The sequence below is a fragment of the Caretta caretta genome, chromosome 12 (assembly GCF_965140235.1).
Source record: "Caretta caretta isolate rCarCar2 chromosome 12, rCarCar1.hap1, whole genome shotgun sequence".
Taxonomy (NCBI): domain Eukaryota; kingdom Metazoa; phylum Chordata; order Testudines; family Cheloniidae; genus Caretta; species Caretta caretta.
Window position 1 is genome coordinate 5,156,547 of NC_134217.1, and position 25,055 is coordinate 5,181,601.

General features: G+C 44.3%; 1 protein-coding gene across 4 annotated transcripts in view; it reads left to right on the forward strand.

Moving 5' to 3' along the window:
• Window positions 1–2,946: 2,946 nt before the first annotated feature.
• The window catches only part of PSKH1 (protein serine kinase H1), a 79,131-nt gene continuing 57,022 nt past the window's right edge, over window positions 2,947–25,055 (forward strand). For 3 of the 4 annotated variants that reach the window (XM_075118286.1, XM_048816338.2, XM_075118285.1), the window contains exons 1-2: window positions 2,947–3,018; window positions 12,005–13,039. In XM_075118286.1, the coding sequence (XP_074974387.1) occupies window positions 12,092–13,039 (948 nt within the window). In that variant the 5' untranslated portion in view covers window positions 2,947–3,018; window positions 12,005–12,091. Of the gene's footprint in view, window positions 3,019–10,374; window positions 10,482–12,004; window positions 13,040–25,055 lie in introns of all 4 variants that reach the window. The other variant, XM_048816337.2, reaches the window with a different exon arrangement.

A 25,055-nucleotide genomic window follows, 5' to 3' on the forward strand; every position in this document is an offset into this window, starting at 1 on the left:
CCCCCGCTAAATGCTCAAGGGGTCACCTTCTACCCCAAACAAGGGGTCAGGACACCCCAGGGTGTAGCCAAAATGGCTGACACATGGAGGAATGTGGGGTTACTGCCCTCATCACTCACTGGAAGATTGTCAGGACTTCATTCAGTTTCAAACCCAAAGGTTTTTGGGGTGGCAAAAAGGTATGGGGCAGCATGAAAACTCTCCATGTGCCCCCTGCTAGTATCACCTTACAGACCAGACCTATGGGAGGATATGAAACTGCTCTGAACTTGGTACTGAAAACTATAAGTTTGGTTGATTAGAAACTGGTGTAAGAAACTTGGAAGTGCTTGGCAGGTTAGCTACCAAGATGAGAAATATGCTGTGGCATCTATGGATAGCATTTGTGGTTTGAACTTCCCCTGGTCACTGGCTAAAATTCAGTCTTGTAGGAGGAAGAGATGCCACAAAGTGGGAATATTTTTATGAATCCTGTGTGTGCCTCAGTTTCCCCCCATGACTTTACATTGCTACCCAGTGTGGGGAAAGGATTGTTTGCTCTCAGGGCAGACTATGAGACATAGATGTGTCTGTTCATTCCACCCAGACAGGGATGTGACAGTCATTCAGGAACTGACTGAAACTGACCCAGATCAACAATAGGTCCAAAGAGACAATGCAAGCTCTGACGACTCATAAATTGACACTCAACATCTGAAAGCTCCAGCAAAAGAGGTGGGTGGCTGAACTCAGCATGGCTCAGCCTGGGAGAATAAAGGACAGACCTGTCCAGCAGGGAATAAAGAGATGGCTTCTGGAGCAAGCTGGGGGCTCTCTCATCTGGGAACTGACAAAGGGAGTCAGACAATGGAGCTCACTACAGCTTGGCTCCTGAATTGTGCCTTGACTAGAATGGACAATGCTTTGACTTTTATTTCTCTATGCTAACCTAACAATTTCCAATGCTGTGTTTCACCTAATAAACCCTGCTCTGATCATAAAAGGCTAATTAAGGTGTCACTGCAAATACTGTCTGGGGCGCATTAGTCCCCGAAGAGCATACAAGTCTCTACCAGGTGTTGATATTTTCTGGCCAGAGCTCAGTGCTGGAGCCCAACAGCTCAGTCTAGGGGAGCAGTGAAGCTGCGTGGCCTACCCTGACAGAAGAGCAAGACCTTCTGGGGGTCTGGCACACTGAAGGCGTTCTTCAAAGAGACTGTTAAATAGCTGGGGCGTAGCACGGGCGCCATGGATCTGAGACTTGGGCACTTTGCAAGCCCCCTCTCTTCCAGCAGACTTTCTGGCAATGAGTTGCAGAACCCTGATCCAGTTACTTCTGGAGTCTTCAGGGCAATGACTGTCTTCCAAGGCATCTGTACCAGGCCTAGCATAATGAGGTCTCAGCCTTGATAGGCCTTTGAGCACAACCACACTATAAATAATACAATAAGGAGCCACTGCACCGGATATTCTGAGAAGTGTGTGGTTTAAATCCCGGGGAAGAGAGACTCTGGCTCCTCTCCTAGAAGGCACTGATGCTATTCCCTTTTATGTACCGGCACCTAGAGATGGCCATGATGGGGAGTTATAAAGCTAATAAATAAACAATTAGCAGCCAGGTTCTGAAGTCCTTCCTTGGAGTTCATTCATTTTCTCTGCCCAAACCCTCCTCGGTCTCACTGGCTCAGCCCCTTCATGAGCCAATGTGCACAGACCACAATGGGAGTTGGACGGAGCCCTAACCAAGGCCTTTGGGATGTAGCCCAGTCGGGTAATACGTTCTGCGTTGGTTTATATTCAAGTTATCCACTAGTCTTAATTCAGGGCTAGTAACAACCACTGTCTATATTAGATACATACAAGATTAGAGCATCTTAACTTGGATCAATCTAATCTAAAACCAGCTGCCTCCTCAAACGGTCAGCTCCTGAATAGGAGACTCTATTTATTCTCTTAAAAAAAAATTCACAGTAACACCACAGCCTCCTTGTTTGTTTACCACAAATTTATATATTGGAATTATCTTAACAGCTGCCTTCTAACAGGTGGGGTTTGGGGGAGGGGGGCTGTCAGGGTGTGTGTGTGGGGGGGAATGGGGAGTGTGTGTGTGTGTGGTTTCAGAGTAACAGCCGTGTTAGTCTGTATTCGCAAAAAGAAAAGGAGTACTTGTGGCACCCTAGAGCCCAACCAACCTACTTGAGCATGAGCTTTCGTGAGCTAGCTACAGCTCACTTCATCGGATGCATACTGTGTGTGGTGTCAGGATTTCAGGGTTGGGGACAGAGCTGTGGGTCAGGTTTCGGGGGGAGGGGGATGAATCAGGCTGTGTGTGGGGGGGAGGTATGGCTAGGGAGGACACGTCAGGGGTGGGGTCAGGGTAGGCCAAGACTCAGGGCTCAAAGGGGGAATCGTGGGGAATCTCAGGGCTTTGGTGGGGTCCGGTGTAAGGGCTCGGGGGGGGCAGGTGGGGGGAATTCGGCCGTTGGGGGTCGGGCCTAGGGCGTCGAGGCAGGCCAGGAGGTGTGTGGCAGGGGTTGGGGACAGGCCAGGCCGGGGGGTGCGGCTCAGGGAGGAACTGGGCCGTTAGGGGGGCGCGGTCGAGTCACGCTGGGCGTGTCAGGGCTCCGGCTCGGGGGTAGGCCGGGCTGGGGGAGCGGGGGCGGGCTCGGCCCCAGCACAGAGAGAGCAGCAGCCCCCCGCAATCCACCCCCTTCCCCGGCCCGCGCATCGCCCCGTGGGGCCCGGAACCCGCCGCGGGAGGGACCGGCTCGCTCTGGGGCCCAGGCCGGGGCGGGCGCAGCCCAAGGACCGAGCCACCGAGCGGTGCCAGTTCCCGCCCATCAGCGGTTCCCACGGCAGCCAGGCTGACCTCTGACCTCTGCCCCATGAACCCCGGGCCCCGACCTTCCGCCAATGGCAGGGCGCGGCAGCAGGCCCGCCCCGTGGGCGTCCCCGGCGCGCAGTGGTGACGTTGCGATGACGCGACCGCTGGGCCGCAGCCCCCAGCCTGGGCCGGAACCGCGGCCGCCGTGGGCTGAGGTGAGTGCGGGGCCCGCCCGGCCCCAGGCGCCGCCCCCTGCGGGGCCCCGCTTCCGCCTGCCTCAGGGAGCGCGCTCCGTCCGTGTCGCCCCTCAGCGGCGGGGCCGCGCCAAGCCCGTGTGGGGCGCTCCGCGAGCCCCCCCCCGCCCGGCCTGTCAGTGCGGGCCTGGCCGGCCCGGGGCCAGCCGCGGGCCCTGGTGCGTGCTGGGAGCACAGCCCCGCCGGCCGGCCCCGCCTCTCGCCCCGCCGGGGCCCGCCCCGGGCACGGCAAGGACCGGCTTCCCCGGTGCGCCTCCGGGGCCCTCCGAAATGCAGGGTCCTGAGCTTAGGGCTGGGTGGCAAAAGCTCCCTCTGTGCTAAGGGGACAGTGTGGCTGTGGCAGCCTGGGAGTCTCCTTGGCAGGAGCACATGGGCTCTAACCAGTGTGAAAACACCGTGCAAAACCTTCCCGGATAGGACCCCGCCGTGTCCTTGATGGTGGTTCAGGGGCTGTTGTTTGGCTCTGAGTGAGTGACGTGAACCAGCATTAGCACAGGGGCGAGCTGGAGCCCTGTCCTTGATTTGGCCCATCGGATAAGTACTGTAGTTAAATCTCCCAACCGGTGCACTAATAGCATGTGGGCAGCAGGGATAAAAAGCCTGTAATTGACAGTTAGATTGCAATAGCAGAGAGAACAGCAGAAGAATCTCATTTTGTTCCTATTTATTTGTGATAGTTGTTTCTAGGTCCCAAAGATTCGTGATTTGTGTGGGGTAGAAATGAAGAATAAGTCAGCTCTTGCTGTTTTTCTCTAATGGATGTTTGTGCAGTTGGTCTGTTTTTACATAATGCAGTATAGATGAGGGGCGGGGGGAAACAGGACGTCAGTAGGAGAGTTGCAAATCCAAACAGTGCAACAATCGGTGTTTGGGGGTTGCTGTATCAAAATGAAATACTGTGCTTCTGCAAGTTTCTAGGTATGTCTTCTTTCATTTGGCTTAGGCACAACCTCCTTCCATCAACATTCTCTGAAGGTTTTTAAGAAGTTCCTTCTCTTTTGACGTATGAAAGAAACCCCTAGACTTTGTTTTTAAACTATTTTTTTATAATTGCTCACGTTTGGTTAGTCCTGATACGGAAAACAAGCATAGACATGTCCTAGTATGGGAGAATTTAAAATAAACACAGGAGCAGTGCTTGCTAACATAGCAATCTCTTCATTCAATGATTCTTGACCCAACACAGTTCAGTATATTTATTTGTGGCATAAAATAAAATAAAATCATACTGATGAATTATGCAAATGATGCAAATACTGGTGGGGTGGCACATAATGACAAGGATCAGAAAGAAATACACTAAATGCAATCAAATATGTTTTACTACAGCTACGTGCACGGTCACGGATTTAGGAACAAAGAATGGAGGCCATGCTTACAGGAAAGGGGACAGTTTTCTGAAATGCAGTGACTTTGGAAAGGATTTGGGGTATTACTGGAGATAAGTCATTGAACATGAGCTCCCAGTGTGATGCTATGGTAAAAAGGATAAACACTATCCTTTGGTACAAACAGGGCAGCAGCAATGAGGGTGGGTGGTGCTATTACCTCTTTATATTGCATACTGTGCTCAGTTCTAGTGTCCATACTTGAAAAAGGTATTTAAAAGCTGGAATGGTCTGTTCAGAGAAGTCATAAAAATTATCTGAGGTCTAGAAAACCCACCTTACAATAAGAAAAGGAGTACTTGTGGCACCTTAGAGACTAACAAATTTATCTGAGCATAAGCTTTCGTGAGCTACAGTCCACTTCATCCGATGAAGTGAGCTGTTGCTCACGAAAGCTTATGTTCAGATAAATTTGTTAGTCTCTAAGGTGCCACAAGTACTCCTTTTCTTTTTGCGGATACAGACTAACACGGCTGCTACTCTGAAACCACCTTACAATGAGAGCCTTAAACAGATTGAAGCTTCAGTAACCTAGGGTGCTCCGAGGCAACTTGATCAATATAAATACTGACACAAGAAGAAGCTGTGATGTTGGGGGCCCTTTAATGTAACAGACACTGGCATAACAAAATCTGATATCTAAAAACTGATGTTAGAGGAAAAAATCAAAGTGGAAGTAGGATGCAGCCTCTTAACAGTGAGAATAACAAATCACTGGAACAGCTCCCCAAGGGAAATGTTAAATGCATCATTACTTGAATTACTTGAATCAAGATAGGATGTTTTTCTAAAAGATAAAACTATAATTAACCACAAGTTACTCAGCTCAGTAATGTTCACTTACATGGAAGAGATGAATGATTTCCTCAACTGCAGGAATTACTGGGTGAAATTGCACAGCCCCTGTTAGATGAGAAGTCAGGATAGATTATCATAGTTGTCCCCTCTGGCTTTAAACAGCTGAGTCTGTTCAGTTAGTTTTTACCATTCTCACTGTGGTATCTGACTCCCCTAACAAAGTTGCAAAAAACTTAAAGCCAATCTGAATGGTCTTTGGTGTCCCTTACCAGCACCAGGGCTATGGTCCATGGAGTTTGCTGGCAGGAACCTTTATCTATCTTGTCTGCTTTTAGCTAATATCTGATAAATTTTCCAAGCCCTACACAGAGTTCTATATAGCATTATTTGGTCAGCATCCCTCTTACGGAGTCTAAGCAAGCTTCCTATCCTAGCAACAACACACTCCAGTGTATGGACAACTATGACCAATGGTCTCTAGAGCCATTAACAGACATGTCAAACAAGCAGGGCAACTTGTCTAGACCAGGAGCTCTCTCTGATGTCCCCACTTCCAGCACATGCTGCACAACTTCACATACTAGCATGGAAGCTGAACTTTGCCCACTGGGAAGCCACAGATAGAGGGCAAGGGATGGCAGAACATAGAAGCACTTTTGCAGTGGAAGAAAGAGACAGTAACAAGTGTGAACAGCACACATTCTATACCTGTGTTTTCAGGTTGCATGAGATTTAGTGAGATGTCCCAGGCATGTGGATTTATGCTTAAATCTTGTATATTTTGGGTCTTGTCTACCTTAGGTTGATGCATTTAGAGGCCGGAGTGTGGCTTACTTCATAAAGCACCGTATACATTTATGGTGCCTCAGAAGTGATGATCAATAAATACTAGCCCCGTGCAGCAAAGTGACCACTGAGATTATACTTCTAGTAGGATTGTCCATGAGTGAGAGATTTCCACAGATATGTTCCTCATCACACCTGCTCAACAGCACCAAGCCTTGCAGATGAACTTGTATGATGAAAGGATGTTCCTTTGCCGTGTTAGTGTTTGTAGGCATTAAAGACCCTGATATTTCAAACTTTGGTATTAGTGTAAGTGTTTAAATTGCTTCACTCTGTTTCAAGATGTCTCTGATTTCATTTGTGTGACTAAAAGCCTGTCAGTATAGCCTTAGTGTGGTTATTCAGTTGTCTCAGCATTTATCTTCTAGGGCACCCCCAAATAACTTATTAATCAGTAGGGGTTGGCTTTGGAGATGTTGAGGACATTTAGTGAATCAGTGGAAGTGGTGAGTCCTCAGTATGTTTGACAGTTACGCCACATGATCTTAATGGGGCTAGTTGTCTGAGGAAAGCAGTAGTTAGCTTTTACAGCATTAAACTAATACCAGCTCATGCTAATTACAACTGTGGCTAAAACATGCAGCTACCACCCAAATTATGTGGATAGGCTGAATATGTGTTTCCTACTCAAGGCACTCTTAATTGCCTTGGTTATCTAATGCAATAGTTTCTTCTTGCTCTGGTCTGTATTCAGTAATATAATATTCCACAGCACCATTTCCATGCAGACTAAGGATACAGTCCCTCTCTCTTCTGGACTGTTCTTAGAATTTCTCTGGATTGGACTGTCACATTGAAATGTGCATCTAATGCGTTTTAATGCTTCTGGCAGTTCCTCACATGCTTTAAAGGCACTTTGGCCAGACGATATTTTAAAAAATCAACCCCATGTTACTAATAATATCTGAGATTATTTAATATTCTTTCAGGTTGAACATTGGATTAGGCTATTTGTTTACTTTTGGGCACTTCACTCAGAATGACCAGTGAAACTCGAGGTCATTTTCACTTTTTCTGTAGCTGGTTTCCGTTTCTAGTTCTTGTGCCCTAGGGCAGGGCCTGTGTAACTGACATTCTAATATTACCAGGGAAAGGTTAGATAGAAGAGGTTTGGTTTTTTTGGCTGATATTTTAAACCATTAGATTTTTCTAAACCTTTGGTTTCTTTTTCCAAACAGAGTGTTGGACCTAAACTGCTTCCTGGTGTCCCTTTTAAAATGTTCCTCTTTCTACCCATAATCCCCTTCTGAGTGAGGACTAATTGGGGCTCCAATTCATGCCAGTTGTGCTCCATAATTGGCTTGAGGTTCCAAGGGTGATGGTAGGAGGTGTGATCAGGCACAGAGGCTAACAGCTTTCCCATAGTCCCCTGTGCATGCTCAGGCACCCCACCACCAGACTTTGAGCCAGAATAGTAATTTTAAACCATCAGGCTAATTGCCAAAATGTGTGTGGGCAGTATCTCCAACTCCTAGCTAGTTTTTTGCAGATTAAAACAAGATGCCATAAAGTCTTGCTGAAGTGCAGCAGATTTCACTGGTGTATTAGAATACAGAGTGGGGAGTGCAAGCTGCATTCCCCTGGGTATGGGAGCAGTTTCTGTTCCAACGCAATGAATAGAACGAGTTCCACTTCACTGCAACTAAAAGTAAAACTTTCCCATGCTCCTGTGAAAAGGTAAAAATGATGTTTGATTCTTAAGAATGCAAAATAAAACACCTCTGATCACTAGATCTTGACTCTTGGAATTAGAAAGTATTAAGACCTGCTATGGGATTTCCTGGGGTAGAGGCTGAATGTTCCTCCTGTACCCCCAATCTATTTTAACTGCTGATCTTAAAGACTGTTCCAGTGTAATAGTCTTCCAGTAGGTGTTTGGAGTAGCACTTAAATGGGTTTTAAGAAGTATTTTTCCACAGCACTGTGTCCCCTCTGTGGGGCTGGATGATCCTTGCAGACTGGCACTGTAGCAGAGATAAGGTTTGAATGAGAGTTTGTTCACTACTCTCCCCTCCAAGCACAGTTTGTGTCTTCAAACTCTATATCCTGCTCTTCTCTTTATGATGAGTCTTCTGGGATGTGATGCTTTGAGGAGCAAAGATTACTTCTCACTTCATTTTAATTTAGTTGGTGAAATTAGTGCTCCTGAAAATGAATGGCTGACAGTAGTGGTTGGCTTGGGCTGTGCAAGATTCTCTCTCAAAGCTCTGCTACTGCGTCTCAGGCCTGATTCACCATTCCATGACGGGGTTACTCACGTACCACAGTCCTGAGCTGCCATGGTTACTACTTTTTCTAGTCCTACCCTCCTCTTTGCCCCACAGCTCTGTGAGTGCTCCTCAGAAGCGGCCTGGATCACCCCCTTCAGTTCCCGTTTTGGGCTTCCCATACGCAACTCGGCTAATCCCCTTTAACCCTGAACTGCAGCTATTGCAGTCCTGGATTTCTGTACCTCAGAAACTGCCAAATTATGCTGTAGTTCTGTGCCGTGCAAATCGGGATTGGGATGGGCGATTGCCTAACTCGTGACTGTAGTTTGAAGCCTAGCCTCTGGAGATGTTAAAGCTGGTTCATTTCTTGAGCCTTTTTATGTCTGTTTCTCAATGTCCTTTCACTGAGCTGGGACCACTGGCTGCAGGGGGATGTTGGCAGAGGGCAGTTTGCTTTTCTTCTCAGAAAAGTGATTCCAACAGCTGCCTGAAATGCAGTTGTGGTCTGAGCCACGTGACTCTTCATCTGCATGCAGAACGGACTTTCTAAATGTGATTTTAAGTGAATAACAGCAGAAGTCATACACAGCCTAATGTCTCCCATGCTGCTAGTGACAGGGCAGCAGAAATATCTGTCTGCTTCTGAAAATGTCAATATGCTATATCAAACCATTAATCCTAACCCAGACTTGGAGGTGGGGTAGAAGGGAAAGATAGTCCTGATAAAGTGAATGCTTTGTTTTAATTTGCAACAGACCTGAAAGCCACATGTATAGCGATTGCTTTGAATGGAACTCTTTAAGGAGAATTTATTTAACAGTAAATCTGTTCCCCCATTTGGAGCAGGATCAATGTGTAGACATAAAGTTATACATAATTATGGATTTCATTTGAAATTGGTTCTTTCTTTGCCTACCTGTCAGGACTTATGTTTGGGATTCTGTTTCCTCTGTAAGAGCGGCTGCCTTTGTGAGCGCTTAAACCAGAGAATTTTCCTGCCCTCCCTGCTATGCATCTGCTGATATAATAATAGAATATAATAAGATCTTCTAAACTTTCCACAGTATGCATCCGATGAAGTGAGCTGTAGCTCACGAAAGCTTATGCTCAAATAAATTGGTTAGTGTAAGGAGAGTGGTCACTTTAGATAAGCTATTACGAGCAGGAGAGTGAGTTTGTGGGGGGGGATGAGAAAACCTGGATTTGTGCTGGAAATGGCCCAACTTGATTATCATACACATTGTAAGGAGAGTGATCACTTTAGATAAGCTATTACCAGCAGGAGAGTGGGGTGGGAGGAGGTATTTTTTTCATGCTTTGTGTGTATATAATAAGATCTTCTAAACTTTCCACAGTAGGCATTCGATGAAGTGAGCTGTAGCTCACGAAAGCTTATGCTCAAATAAATTGGTTAGTCTCTAAGGTGCCACAAGGACTCCTTTTCTTTTTGCGAATACAGACTAACACGGCTGTTACTCTGAAATCTGCTGATATAAACAGCAACAAGGCAAATGCTGGGTCACTACAAAAAGTATTTTCCCCTCTGTTGATATTCACCCCTTCTTGTCAACTGTTGAGAATAGGCCACTTCCACCTTGATTGAATTGGCCTTGTTAGCACTGACCTCCCCACTTGGTAAGGCAACTCCCATCTTTTCATGTGCTGTAATATATATACTGCTTACTGTATTTTACACTCCATGCATCTGATGAAGTGGGTTCTAGCCCATGAAAGCTTATGCCCAAATAAATTTGTTAGTCTCTAAGGTGCCACAAGGACTCCTCGTTGTTCGGGCAGGAGAGCTGGCTCTTAGGCTTTGTTTTAACATGTAATTATTGTATACTTATGTCCATGTAACTATGATCTTATGTCTTTTTTTCCCAAAGGCTTTTCAGGTCACCTTTAAAAGTAATTTGCAAAGGGGGGTAATTTGCAAAGGTAGTTTGCTGATCAGTGGGGCTGCCGGCGGGCAGGAGGCACTTGGGGGTGGGACGGGGGGAGCTGATGGGGAGGCTGCTGACGTATTACTGTGGCTCTTTGGCAATGTACATTAGTAAATTCTGGCTCCTTTTCAGGCTCAGGTTGGCCACCCCTGACCTAAATCATTTTGTAAATGGTCCTGTACCTGGGGTGTAGAGGATGCACCTTCTGAACAGCAACTCATTGTGCCAGCTGGGTACAGGTGAGGCTGGAATCCTACACACAACATCCCATCAGCATTTGTGATTGAGACTCCAGATGAGAAACTAATGATACAAGTGAATACCAAGTGCTCCACAGAAAACATTTCTCATTGGCTCTGTCTTCTAAAACGGCTATACAAGTACTTAAAAATTGGAGCACAGAGTAACGATGAATAGGTCAGTGATACATTAGGAGGAGGTGTCGTGGGTTTTCCATAGGGATCATTCTAGGTCTGGTACTATTCAATATATTAGTTGAAGCAGTCAGTGCACTTATAAGATTAAAGGATGATACAAAGCTGAAAGGGATCACCAATACCTGGGAGGACAAACAGGTTACACTGGCCTGGGTAAATGAGTGAAGTGGGCTGAAATGAATCCCAGGAGATCCTACCAAGGGAAGAAGGCAGTGGAGGTACATAAGGAATAAACAAATATGCTGTTATGGAATAGGGGATAATGGCTGGGCAGTTGTAGCCGAGAGTAGGTAATTGTTGAACCACATTTATTTTAGGAGAATATCACATCTGAAATAAGCATGGGATTTCTTCCATACAACGATGCTCATGCCTTAGCTGGAGGGCTGTATTCATATCTGGGCAGCAATTTTTTAAAAAAGACAAGCATATCAGAAAGAGTTCAGAGGAGACTACCTAAAGTGAACAAAGATTTGGAAAATAAGAGCTGTTGGGAATGTTCAAGGGATCTTGCCATGGAGAAAAGATGACTGCATAGAGAGAATGACTTACCGGAAGAGTGATGTTATATAGAGGACAGGTATCAGCTATCACTAGTCATCAAGGCCAGAATGAGAAGTAACAGACTTAAGATACATTTTCCCAGTTAAATATGAGGAAAAAGTTTAGGAAGAGCTCAGTATAAGAGAACTTCCAAGGGAGGCTGTGGCATTCCTGTAATCAGAAATTTGAGGTTACAAATAATGCCCAGAAAGTAGGATGTTGGGTGCCTTATAAAAGCCTAAGCTGGACAAGAGAGGATACCTTCCATTGTTTGCAGTGTAGCCATGTTAGTCCGAGGATATTAGAGATACCATGTGGGTGAGATGATATCTTTTTTTTATTCAGGTCCGAAGCAGAGCTGTGTGTAGCTGGAAAGCATCTCTCTTTCACCAATTCAAGTTGGTCCAATGAAGGATATTACCTCACCCACCTTGCTTCGCTGAGAGGATACCATCATATTAGGGATACTATGCTCAGGCCTACCATAATGCTGGGGAATGTACTAACTGACCCATGGGGGTATCTCTTATAACCCCAGTTGGGGTCTCCTCTAGGGCTTACTTTGGCCTGCTAACGTGTTTAAAGTATAACTGCCTTGTGCATACAGTGATTTTACCATGTTAGCTAATGCATGGTAAGACCCACCTCATTTGCTAGTGTGACTGTATCCTTCATCTACAGCAGTGTCTTGAGCCGGGGTCACTTGCATGATGTTTGATGTTCTAAATCTTCATTACCCTAATTCCTACTACTTAGCTCTCTTCTCTCTGTTTTTTTGAAAGGTTCGAATGCGGGAGTTGTCCCAGATGCGGTTGCTGCTGATGTCGCCCTGGGAGAATGCCTTGATGGGTGATTAGCACCATTCAGTGATGGGCTGTGGGACAAGCAAAGTGCTTCCTGAGCCCCCCACAGACGTTCAGTTAGATCTGGTTAAAAAGGTTGAGCCTTACACTGGTCATAAAAATGACGTGTACAAGCACTTCATCAAGGATGATGGTGGAGCTGCGATCAAAGCCGGCTCCCCCTCACCCCCTTGTCACACGAACCCCTATTCTGGTGGCCACCCACCTAACTACATGGAGCAGCCTGAGCCCCGCAAGAACAAGGTGGCTAAGTACCGTGCCAAATTTGACCCCAGGGTGACCGCCAAGTATGACATCAAAGCCCTGATTGGCCGAGGCAGCTTTAGTCGTGTTGTGCGGGTGGAACATAAGGCTTCCAAGCAGCCTTATGCAATCAAGATGATCGAGACCAAGTACCGTGAAGGGAGGGAAGTGTGCGAATCAGAGCTCTGTGTGTTGCGACGTGTCCGGCACACAAACATCATCCAGCTCATTGAGGTGTTTGAGACCCAGGAACGAGTCTACATGGTGATGGAGTTGGCCACTGGAGGGGAGCTGTTTGATAGAATCATTGCCAAAGGCTCCTTTACTGAGAGAGATGCTACCCGAGTGCTGCAGATGGTGTTGGATGGGGTAAAGTACTTACATACACTGGGCATCACGCACCGGGACTTAAAACCAGAGAATTTGCTGTATTACCATCCTGGAACGGATTCTAAAATCATGATCACAGACTTTGGGCTGGCAAGTGCTCGGAAGAAGGGAGACGACTGCTTAATGAAAACCACCTGTGGGACACCAGAGTATATTGCCCCAGAAATCCTGGTCAGGAAACCCTACACCAATTCTGTGGACATGTGGGCACTGGGTGTGATCTCGTACATCCTCCTGAGTGGAACTATGCCCTTTGAGGATGACAACCGAACCCGCTTGTACCGGCAGATCCTGAAAGGAAAGTACAGTTACTCAGGGGAGGTGAGTGTGGCAAAGGTCAAACCAAAGGGGACTCTAGACAGTCTGGACCATCTGTGCTGTGATGGGAACCCTGTGATCATAGGCAGTGCAAGGTGGCTGTCTTGAAAGGGGTTTCCTTTTCCCTTTGCTTTGTTCAATAAGTGGTCCATAGGGTGACTTCTTTAACAGGCTCAGGTCAGATTTCTGTGCCACAACTGTCTGAGCTGTTCTGGATTTGCCATAGGTGAATTCAAGGCTGGAAATCTTACACAGGGTAGTTCAGTGCTGGCTCTTTTTAGGAATTGGCAGAGATCTGCAATCCTGACCCATTAAAATCCCTCCTGTCCTGCAGGGGTTTCTCTCTTCCATTCAGGTTTGATTCCACTGAGGAACTGTGAGTTCTTTTTAAAAACAAAGTGAAACAGCCTTCTGCCCCCACCCCAAAAGAATGTTAACTGATTAGGACTCTGGTTGGTATCTGAGTTTGGGTGGTATGACCCAAAATGTGGTGTTTTGTTTTTGGACAGCAGAATGCTTATTTTGTGATGGAAACAAGATCAGGGTAAAATTTTCAAAAGTTCCTTTTCAAGAGTGACTTAGGAACTTAAGTCTTATTGGCTGTCACTGAAACAGAGTCTTCTCAGTCATTTTCGAAAATGGGACTTAAAGAACCTAAATGATTTAGGAGCCTTTGGAAATTTTATCCTAGAGCCGTGTTAAGACTTTTTTAACGGTTGGCTTAGTGCTAGGCTCCATTAGATTTGTTACCTCACTTCTTTTACGCACACCATCTTATGGCTTAAGAGGATAAACAAGATGTAGCATGCACCTGTCTGCTTTTTGTTTCAGATACAAACTACATATTTGTCTTGAAAGACTTGACTCCTGAAATTCCTAGAGTTCTCATGCAGTTTTTATTTGCACTGTACAGCTGGTCACCTCTGGTTGGAGCCACAAAGGCCTCTGGGTGCCTAATTGCCACGTTAGATGCTTAGGTTCAAAACTTGGATCCTTAGAACCCCACGCAGTTGCCACCTAACCCTAGTCATTCTCTCTCTTTCTGGCCCAGCAGAGTGGAACAGCTTCAGCAGGTGAGAGTGAGATACCCACCCCACAATACCTTATAGCCCCAGGGTTAGGGCACTCACCTGGGAAGGGAGAAACCTGGCTTCAAGTTCCTGTTCTGAATCTGGTAGAGGAGCAACTTGAACCCAGGTCTCCCACATGCTGGGTGAGTGCCCTAGCTATTGGTTATAAAGAGGACACCACCATCACCTTGTTCTTTTGCTTTTAAAAAAGGCAAACCTGGCTTTGGTACCACAAGAGTGCGTTCGTGGCTATGAATCCCAAGCAGAGGTAGGTGCTTCCCTCCAGCCCAGAGTTCGGTGCCTAGCTCCCTTTGAAGCCCCACCCCTTCTCCTTGGCATTTCCTGCTTAGGGATCTCCCCACTCAGCATTCTGACTTCTGTGAATTCCTTTTTTAGGCATGCCATTCTCCCCAGGCATTGCATGGGAGCATGGGCCCCTAACCTGGGGCTGTGGATTCCACTAATTGGCAGATATTGCAGCACTGAGCCTAAGTCACCTTTCTGGATCTAGCCCCTAGACTTCAGGTCCTGAGGACTTGATGATATCTGAACTTGGCTCGGCATTTTGTCTTTGAATCTGTATCACTCCTTGTCCCACAGTTACATGGGGATGAGGGCACCTAGATTTGGAGGCAGCCTCACTGCCTCCATCCCTGTTTGAATTACCACTTCCTTGCTGAGTACTTCCAGCTCAGACTGCCCTGATAGCATGACTTTGTGAAGAGGAACCGAGTGGGAAAGGAACCAAGTGCTAACAGTTGACTAAGTTTCTGAAGCAGAGTGTTGTGGAGTGACAGTAAAATAACAATGTCTGAAAAACAGCACGTCATCTCAATTGTTCTGGCATTTTTAGAAATGTGAGGGGGGTGTTGGCATTTCAGTGATGGATGGAGTGAGACTCCTAATGTATAGCTCAGATTATAAAATGCTTTGGGCTCCTTCAGAATAAAAGGTGCTATAGAAACATAAGTCATTCTCCCTGAGGACGCTTTGGAAGGTGTAAGCATGTGTAAGACAGGCCCACGCCAAAAATAACCTTTTATCCTGTCAAGCTGTGATCTTCCTAAACTGACCTGCAGTAGCCATATCACCTGGTGCTGTGATCTGATCAGATCTTGCCAAGGTGGGTCAGAACTTGCATAGGTAACCTCCAAGGACATGCTGATGGAAGTGTCATTGGTAAGTGGTACTCCTTCCTCAGAGTCACTACTAGAAGAACAGTCTGCTAGCATGGAGGAAGGCACTGGCCTTCCAGGGTACAATGTTTCAGATGACACCTAAAATCAAGATTCTGACCTTTTGTGATCATCAGAGATCCTATGATATTTTCTCTAACTCTGTGTTCGGGCAAATTTGAAGTATATTACCGGAGCCATCCTGCCAAGAACGACACAGTTGGGGGAATGAATAGTCCATGATTCCTATGTGATTTTTTTTTTGGGGGGGGGGAGTTTGTTCTGGAAAGCTATGCCCCTTTACTGTGTGAAGGAGTGTGGTATGCCTCAGTTAGTATCCTGTACATGTTGCCCAGCTGGCTTCTGTTTTTGTAGAGCCAATGAAAATGAAAGCTCTGATTTACAAGATTAAACAGGCCTGTGTCCCTGAATTACAGATAGATTCTAATGTTGTATATTGGCACTGATGTAGCAGTGTGCTGCACAGTGAAAGGGAATGATTTCTAGGTGGAGGGAAAGTGGGCCAAATGTTCGGAGGAGCCTGGGAGGTTTCCAAAAGCTTTCTGGATTCTTTCCAAGCATCAGGCATCCTGTGGGGAGGAAAAGCTCCTGCTTTTCTTTTCCTCCTCTCCCGGTATAAGGAAGAAAAATCTCAGAAATGAGCCTGCTGGTGAGATTTGTCAGGCTGTGCTACAGCCTCCCAGGGGGAGGGACGGGAGCCCCATTGCCTGGTATATTTAAAACTAGACTGGACAAAACTTTTGAGAATGTACTGTAGGGAACAATCTGCCTTAGGCAGAGAATGACTAGACAGGAGCAAACAGTTTTTTCTCAATTCCGACTTCAAGACTCTGAAATGAGGGTGCATTTACCCAAGAGGGGAACTCTGAAGAGAGATCTGTATGGGTGTTTGCCAGGAGTTTACAGCTGGAGCTGTGGAGGAAAGACAGGTGTCAGTGGTGAGGGATGTTTGGGGGAGAGGAGGGAGCTGCATCCTAACCACAATCCAGTCAGGTGGATAAACATCGATTTTTTTTATTGGATTTTTCTGATTTAAATTTGATTTTTTTTTAAATATAACTTAAATGCACTTTTAGGGTTTACTTTAAAAATATTTGAAGTTATGACAACCTGTGTTAAGGCCTATGTTTATAATCTATTACAATAAATTAAATTAAAAAATATGAAGCAGTACATGCTTGCTGCCAAGTCCTAAAGAAAGTCAAATCACTGAACTGGTGGAAGTCGCTGGCTAAGCACCTGGAATCAGAATTTACTGATGTACTAAACCAGCTTTTGACAGTGGTTATCTTTTCTACAAGTGCTGAGAAAATATTTTCTTAATTTCAGTTTATTCAACTAGTTCAATTTATTAACTAGTTCATTCAAAGGTATGAAACCAATTGTAGTTGAAAAAAAACAGAAAAACTTGTTTGTTCATTGACTGGAAAACAAGGTGTGAAAGGATGAGACTTACTAGTTTGAAAATCTTGAAGGAGACAGTGACCAGAAACAGTCCCTAACTACAGATAATACTTCCTTTATTTAATAAATCAATTGGTTTTAAATGCAAACATGTTTTGATAAACTTTTTGGTAGTTTCTTCTTGTGTATCAGCACACTTTTTATTAGTTTTTAAAATGCTGTTTTTGTGCCTTTTTCACTGACTTCAAATTTCCTTCCAAATAGTGCGTGACAAAATCACAAGTAAAAAAAACCAGTCCTCTTCTAGTAAGAAATGCCTCATTTACCATTTTCTAGCATAATACAAAATGTAAAAATTAAATAAGATAAGCTATATAATTTCTTAAATAAACGTGTATTGCTACAGCATATCCTCCAGGTTAGCAAAAAGTTGCACCAAATTTAGTATATCGGCTATATTTTGTTGCAAATCATGTTTTAATGGTTACCAGCCAATGAATCATAGAATCATAGACTTTAAGGTCAGAAGGGACCATTATGATCGTCTAGTCTGACCTCCTGCACAACGCAGGCCATGGAATCTCACCCACCAACTTCTGTAACAAACCCCTACCTTATGTCTGAGCTATTGAAGTCCTCAAATCGTGGCTTAAAGACTTCAAGGTGCAGAGAATCCTCCAGCAAGTGACCCGTGCCCCACGTTGCAGAGGAAGGTGAAAAACCCCCAGGACCTCTGCCAATCTGCCCTGGGGGAAAATTCCTTCCCAGCCCCAAATATGGCGATCAGCTAAACCCTAAGCATGTGGGCAAGACTCACCAGCCAGACACCCAGGAAAGAATTCTCTGTAGTAACTCAGATCCCACCCCATCTGACATCCCATCACAGGCCATTGGGCATATCTACCACTAGTAGTCGAAGCCTAATTTGGGCAATTAACTGATCTATCCCATCATATCATCTCCTCCATAAACTTATCAAGATTTGTCTTGAAGCCAGATATGTCTTTTGCCCCCATTGCTTCCCTTGGAAGGCTGTTCGAGAACTTCACTCCTCTGATGGTTAGAAACCTTCATCTAATTTCAAGTCTAAACTTCCTGATGGCCAGTTTATATCCATTTGTTCTTGTGTCCACATCCACATTGGTACTGAGCTTAAATAATTAATTCTCCCTCCATGGTATTTATCCCTCTGATATATTTATAGAGAGCAATCATATCTCCCCTCAACCTTCTTTTGGTTAGGCTAAACAAGCCAAGCTCCTTGAGTCTCCTTTCATAAGACAGGTTTTCCATTCCTCGGATCAACCTAGTAGTGCTTCTCTGTACCTGTTCCAGTTTGAATTCATCCTTCTTAAACATGGGAGACCAGAACTGCACACAATATTCCAGATGAGATTTCACCAGTGCCTTGTGTAACGGTACTAACACCTCCTTATCTCTACTGGAAATACCTCTCCTGATGCATCCCAAGACCACATTAGCTTTTTTCGTGGCCATATCACATTGGCGGCTCATAGTCATCCTGTGATCAACCAATACTCCGAGGTCGTCGTCCTCCTCTGTTACTTCCAAGTGATGCGTTCCCAGTTTATAACGGAAATTCTTGTTATTAATCCCTAAATGCGTGACTTTACATTTTTCACTATTAAATTTCATCCTATTACTCCAGTTTACAAGGTCATCCAGATCTTCCTGTACGATATCCCGGTCCTTCTCGGTATTGCCAATACTTCCCAGCTGTGTGTCATCTGCAAACTTTATTAGCGCATTCCTGCTTTTTGTGCCAAGGTCAGTAATAAAAAGATAAATAAGTTTGCTCCCCAAACTGATCCCTGAGGAACTCCACTAGTAACCTCCTTCCAATCTGACAGTTCACCTTTCAGTGTGACCTGCTGTAGTCTCCTCTTTAACCAGTTCCTTATCCACCTTTCAATTTTCATATTGACCCCCATCTTTTCCAATTTAGCTAATAATTCTCCATGTGGAACTGTATCAAATGACTTACTGAAATCGAGGTAGATTAGATCCACTGCGTTTCCTTTGTCTAAAAAATCTGTTAGGAGATCAGGTTGGTTTGACACAGTCTACCTTTTGTAAAGCTATGTTGTATTTTGCCCCAATTACCATTGACCTCAATGTCCTTAACTACTTTCTCCTTCAAAATTTTTTCCAAGACCTTGCATACTACAGATTGCAAGCCTGTTAGTTTGACATTACCCAGATCGCTTTTCTCCCCTTTCTTAAAAATAGGAACTATATTAGCGATTCTCCAGTCATACGGTACAACCCCTGAGTTTACAGATTGATTAAAATTTTTTGCTAATGGGCTTGCAATTTCATGTGCCAGTTCCTTTAATATTCTTGGATGAAGATTATCCGGACCCCCCGATTTAGTCCCATTAAGCTGTTTGAGTTTTGCTTCTACCTAGGATGTGGTAATATCTACCTCCACATCCCCATTCCAATTTGTCGTCCTACCATTATCCCTAAGCTCCTCATTAGCCTCGTTAAAGACTGAGGCAAAGGATTTGTTTAGATATTGGGCCATGCCTAGATTATCCTTGACCTCCACTCCATCCTCAATGTTTAGCGGTCCCACTTCTTCTTTCTTTGTTTTCTTCTTCTTTATATGGCTATAGAACCTTTTACTATTGCTTTTAATTCCCTTTGCAAGGTCTAACTCTACATGGCTTTTGGCCTTTCTCACTTCATCCCTACATGTTCTGACCTCAGTAAGATAGCTTTCCTTGCTAATCCCTCCCATCTTCCATTCCCTGTATGCTTTCTGCTTTTTCTTAATCACCTCTCTGAGATGCTTGCTCATCCAGCTTGGTCTACAACTCCTGCCTATGAAGTTTTTCCCCTTTCTTGGGATGCAGGCTTCTGATAGTTTCTGCAACTTTGACTTGAAGTAATACCAGGCCTCCTCCACCTTTAGATCCACAAGTTTTTCAGTCCAATCCACTTCCCTAACTAATTTCCTTAATTTTGTAAAGTTAGCCTTTTTGAAATCAAAAACCCTAGTCACGGATCTGTTTTTGTTTATCCTTCCATTTAGTTTGAACTGAATTAGCTCATGATTGCTCAAACCAAGGTTGTCCCTTACAATCATTTCTTCTATGAGGTCCTCACTGCTCACCAAAACCAGATCTAAAATGGCATCCCCTCTTGTCGGTTCAGCAACTACTTGGTGAAGGAATCCATCAGCTATCGTGTCCAGGAAAATCTGAGCCCTATTATTATTACTAGCACTTGTCCTCCAGTCTATATCTGGGAAATTAGTCTCCCATGATCACACAATTCCCCTTAGTATTTACTTCATTAAAAAGGTCTCTATCCATATCCAGCAGTCCATAGCACACCCCAAGCACTATCCCAGGGCAGGCTCTAGAAACTTTCTTCCCCAATGTGATTTTTGCCCAGGCAGACTCTCTTATCCATTCCATCACTTCTTATTTCTTTACAGACTACCTCATAGAATCATAGAATTATCAGGGTTCGAGGGACCTCAGGAGGTCATCTAGTCCAACCCCCTGCTCAAAGCAGGACCAATCCCTAACTAAATCATCCCAGCCAGGGCTTTGTCAAGCCTGACCTTAAAAACTTCTAAGGAAGGAGATTCCACCACCTCCCTAGGTAACGCATTCCAGTGTTTCACCACCCTCCTAGTGAAAAAGTTTTTCCTAATATCCAACCTAAACCTCCCCCACTGCAACTTGAGACCATTACTCCTTGTTCTGTCATTGATATACAATGCTACTCCACCACCTTTGCCTTTATTTCTGTCTTTCCTAAACAGCACATACCTTTCAGTAGCCGTACTCCAGTCATGACTACTATTCCACCATGTTTCTGTTATCCCTGTCATGTCTGGTTTCACTTCCTGCACCAGTAGCCCTAGTTCCTCTATTTTGTTACCTAGGCTCCTTGCATTAGTGTACAAACATCTTAATTTTTGCTGTTTTGGCTTCGCTCACATTCTTTACCTGATTGGGCGCAGACATTCTACCGCCAATATTACCTATTAGATTGATATGTACACTGCCCTTCTGCCGTATATCCATTCTCCTACCCACGGCTGTGTGCTTTCTTTCTTTGTTTTCTTCCCTCTCAAAGAGAACAGCTGGTGTGGAGATTACCTGTACATCTCCAAACCATCTCCCCCAAATTCCTAGTTTAAAACTCTCTTGATCAGTTGTGCCATCCTCTATCCTAGAAGTCTATTTCCCTCCTTACTCAGGTGAAGTCCACCCCGAGAGAACAGTCCTCTGTCCATGAATGCTTCCCAGTGGCCATACATCCCAAAGCACTCCTTATAGCATCACTGCCTGAGCCGTCTGTTGAGCATCAGAATCTTGTCACACCTTTGTTGCCCTTCTCTAGGAACAGGCAGAATCCCACTGAGATCACCTGAGCCTCGATTTCCTTTAGCAGCTTCCCCAGCCTGGCATAGTTTCCCTTGATATGTTCCAGTGAGAATCTAGCCATATCATTTGTTCCCACATGAAGGATAATCAATGGATTCTTTCCCGCTCCCGTTAGGATCCTCTTCAGCCTCAGGTCCACATCCCGTATCTTAGCACCAGGCAGACAGCACACCCTTCTGTTCTCTGGATCAGCTCTTGTTACAGGTCTGTCTATTCTTCTCAGCAATTAGTCCCCAGTCACATAGACCTGCCTTTTCTGGCAATGGTGCAATTCTCCACCATCAATGAGAATCAACTTTGCTTTTAAAAAAAAACAAACCTAAAAAGTACAAATGCAAAACAAGATTAAAATCGGTGATTTTAAATCAAGGTTTCTGCTTATTGATTTAAATCTGTGACTTAGATCACTTTGATTTAAATCAATCCACCTTGATTGCAGTAGAATTTTATTGACTGTGGCAAAAGCATGGTTTTGGTGAGAATGAGAAAAGGTTGCGACCCACTTTCTGAGATGTGACTGGGCTCAGATCCCAGGCAGAGAACACAAAGCCATATCGAGAGAGGAATAAAAGCTGGCCTATGAAGTATTTCCATTTTCTTGACAAGAAATGATCTGACACCCAGCTAATGGAGTTGCTGTCCGAGAGATAGCTACTTACCCGTGGAGCTCTATTCCTGAAGCGGTGGGATCTGTTTGAAGAGGCTATTAGCAGATCAATAGTAGAGGTATCCCATAATAGCTCATTCAGGTACTACTGACGTCACTACTCTAATTATCACTCCAGTCTCCTTTGACAGCTCCTAAACTGTTTGAAGTGATGAAAAGAGTAAGGCACAGAGATGAGAGAGGCCTTGGGAAGAGTAACTTGGCAAGCTTCTCTAATAATGCCAAGTCTCTGAATAAGAGTTATTGAGCCCATTAAAGCTGGATTAGTACAGGCTGCCCATTAAACACTCAGCCTGTCTCCATTTGCCTTATTAGGTTGGTCTTGCTGACTAACCAGAAGACATGAAATATTCCAAGGGGTTTGACATACTTGAGATCTCTATGTGGAGTAAAGAACAGGCAGTTTGTTACAGGGCTAGAATTTCATCCAGGGTTTCTGTGATGACGACCTAAAGCAGAAGAGTGAAGCTCTTCTGAGTGAAGTGTGAAGTCACCAGCATCCCCTGAGATGAAATCAGAACTATGCTGTTTCAAATGTGGCCTTTTATTATGTTGTACTGACCTCCCCAATAGTGTTCAACTGCCCAGGACACTTACAGCATAAGAAGGATCATGCCATCTACTGGATAGACCAGGACCTGGGGGTAGGACTTCTGGCTCTGACACTGACTCTCTGAGATCTTGGGCAAACACTTAACTGCTTGTATGCCTCAGTTTTCTCATCCATCAATTATTTTACTTGTGCTGTTTACTTTTCTATCTGATATGCTGGGTGCATTTACACATATACTTAACAGCAGTTTAAAAAAATTACAAAAATATGGGCATAAAACTGAGTGAGGGTTTCTGAATAGTGGTTTGTAAAGTGCTCCGAGAGCCTTGCAGGAGTGGTTCTAGAGAGGGGCAAAGTGTTACCTGAATTGAAAAGTCCTCAGTTTCTTTCTGTTAAGCTGTGTTTCCTGTTCTTCATAGATTCCAAGGTCAGAGGGGACCATTCTGATCATCTAGTCTGGCCTCCAGTATAACACAGGCCATAGAACTTCCCATTAATCATTCTTAAAGCAGATCTCTTAGAAAAACATCCAAGCTTGATTTAAAAATTGTCTGTGATGGAGAATCCACCACAACTCTTGGTAAGTTGTTCCAATGGTTAATTAATTACTCACTGTTAAAAATTGACACCTTATTTCCAGTCTGAATTTGTCTAGCTTCAACTTCAGCCACTGGTTGTATAAGACCAGGGGTTCTCAAACTGGGGGTCGGGACCCCTCAGGGGGTTGTGAGGTTATTACATGGGAGGTCACAAGCTGTCAGCCTCCACCCCAAATCCCGCTTTGTCTCCAGCATTTATAATGGTGTTAAATATATTAAAAAATGTTTTTAATTTATAAGGGGGGGGTCCACACTCAGAGGCTTACTATGTGAAAGGGGTCACTGATACAGAAGTTTGAGAACCACTGTATTAGATCTTTCTCTGCTAGATTGAAGAGCCCATTATTAACTATTTGGTCCCTTCTCTATGTTAAGCTGAATAGACTCAAGGAGCTCAATCTGTCATTGTAAGGCATATTTTCTAATTCTTTAAACATTCTTGTGGCTCTTCTCTGAACCCTCTTCAATATATTAACATCCTTCTTGAATTGCGGACACCAGAACTGGACACAGTATTCCAGCAGCAGTCACACCAGTGCTAAATGGAGGTAAAGTAACCCCTCTACTCCCACTTGAAATTCCCCTATTCATGGAACCATGCTACAGCATCATACTGGGAGCTCATGTTCAGCTGACTATTCACCATGACCCCCAAGTCTTTTCAGAGTCTCTGCTTCCCAGAGTAGAGTCCCCTATTGTGTAAGTACTGCCTACATTCTTTGTTCCTAGATTTGTTCGTTTACATTTAGCCCTATTAAAACCTATATTGTTTGCTTGCACCCAGTTTACCAATCGATCCAGATCACTCTGTATCAGGGACCTGTTCTCTTCATTTATTTACCACTCCCCCAATTTGTGTGTCCTCTGCAAATTTTACCAGTGGTGATTTTGTTTTTTCCAAGTCATGAATAAAAATGTTAACTCATGCAGGGCCAAGAACTGATTCCCGAGGGACTTCCCTAGAAACAATTCCACTTGAGGATGATTCCCCACTTATTTACATTTTGAGACTTGTCTGTTAGCCAGCTTTCAATCCATTTAATGTGGGCCATGTTAATTTGATACCTGTCTAGATTTTTAATCAATGTCATGTGGTACCAAGTGAAACGCCTTACAGAAGTCTAAATATATTACATTAACACTATAAACTTAGGTAGTTTGGCAGGATATATTTTCCATAAACCCATGTTGATTGGCATTCATTATATTACCCTTCTTTAATTCTTTATTAATCAAGTCCTGTATCAACCACTCCATTATCTTGACCAGGATCAATGTCAGACTGACAGGCCTATAATTACACAGGTCATCCCATTTACCCTTTGAAATATTGGCAAAATAGTAATAGTCTTCTGGAACTTCCCCAGTGTTTCAAGACTTCATGAAAAGTAACATGAACAGTGCAGCAAACTCCTCAACCAGCTCTTTTAAAACTCTTGGATGCAAGTTATCCGGAACTGCTGATTTAAAGATGTCTAACTTTAGTAGCTGTTGTGTTGCATCCTCCTGAGATACTAGTGGAATGAAAGGGTGTTGTTGTATAACTACATCATCTGTTTTTTTCACACCTAATACAGAAGGATTATATTTATTGAATACTTCTACCTTTTCTGCATTATTATTGATAATTCTACCATTTAATCTAGTAATGGACCAATACCATTGTTAGGATTCTTTTTGTTCCTAATATACCTAGCCCCCTCCCCCCATTGTCCTTAACTCTCCTGTCCATAACTTTCTCCTTGTGTTTCTTTGCTTCCTTTATCAATTTTCTACAATTCCCAGCTTCTGATTTATATTAATTAATAGCAATTTCCCCTTTCATACATTTGTTATATATATTTGATAGTTGCCTTCGCTTCCCCTCTAAACCAGGCCAATTGTTAACTGGTATAGCCTTCTTCAATTGTTGCTTTTTTGAGCATCTAGAAAAGCGTTCTTAACCAATTCCCAATTATCATTCTCATTTTCCTGAATCAATTCTTCCTCCCAGCTGACTAAGTTCATAATGTTTTCTGCTTTGTGAAATTGCCCCTTTTAAAGCACCTGGTATATACATCACTGTTGTGGGCTTTATTCTGTTTGCACACTATAACTATGATC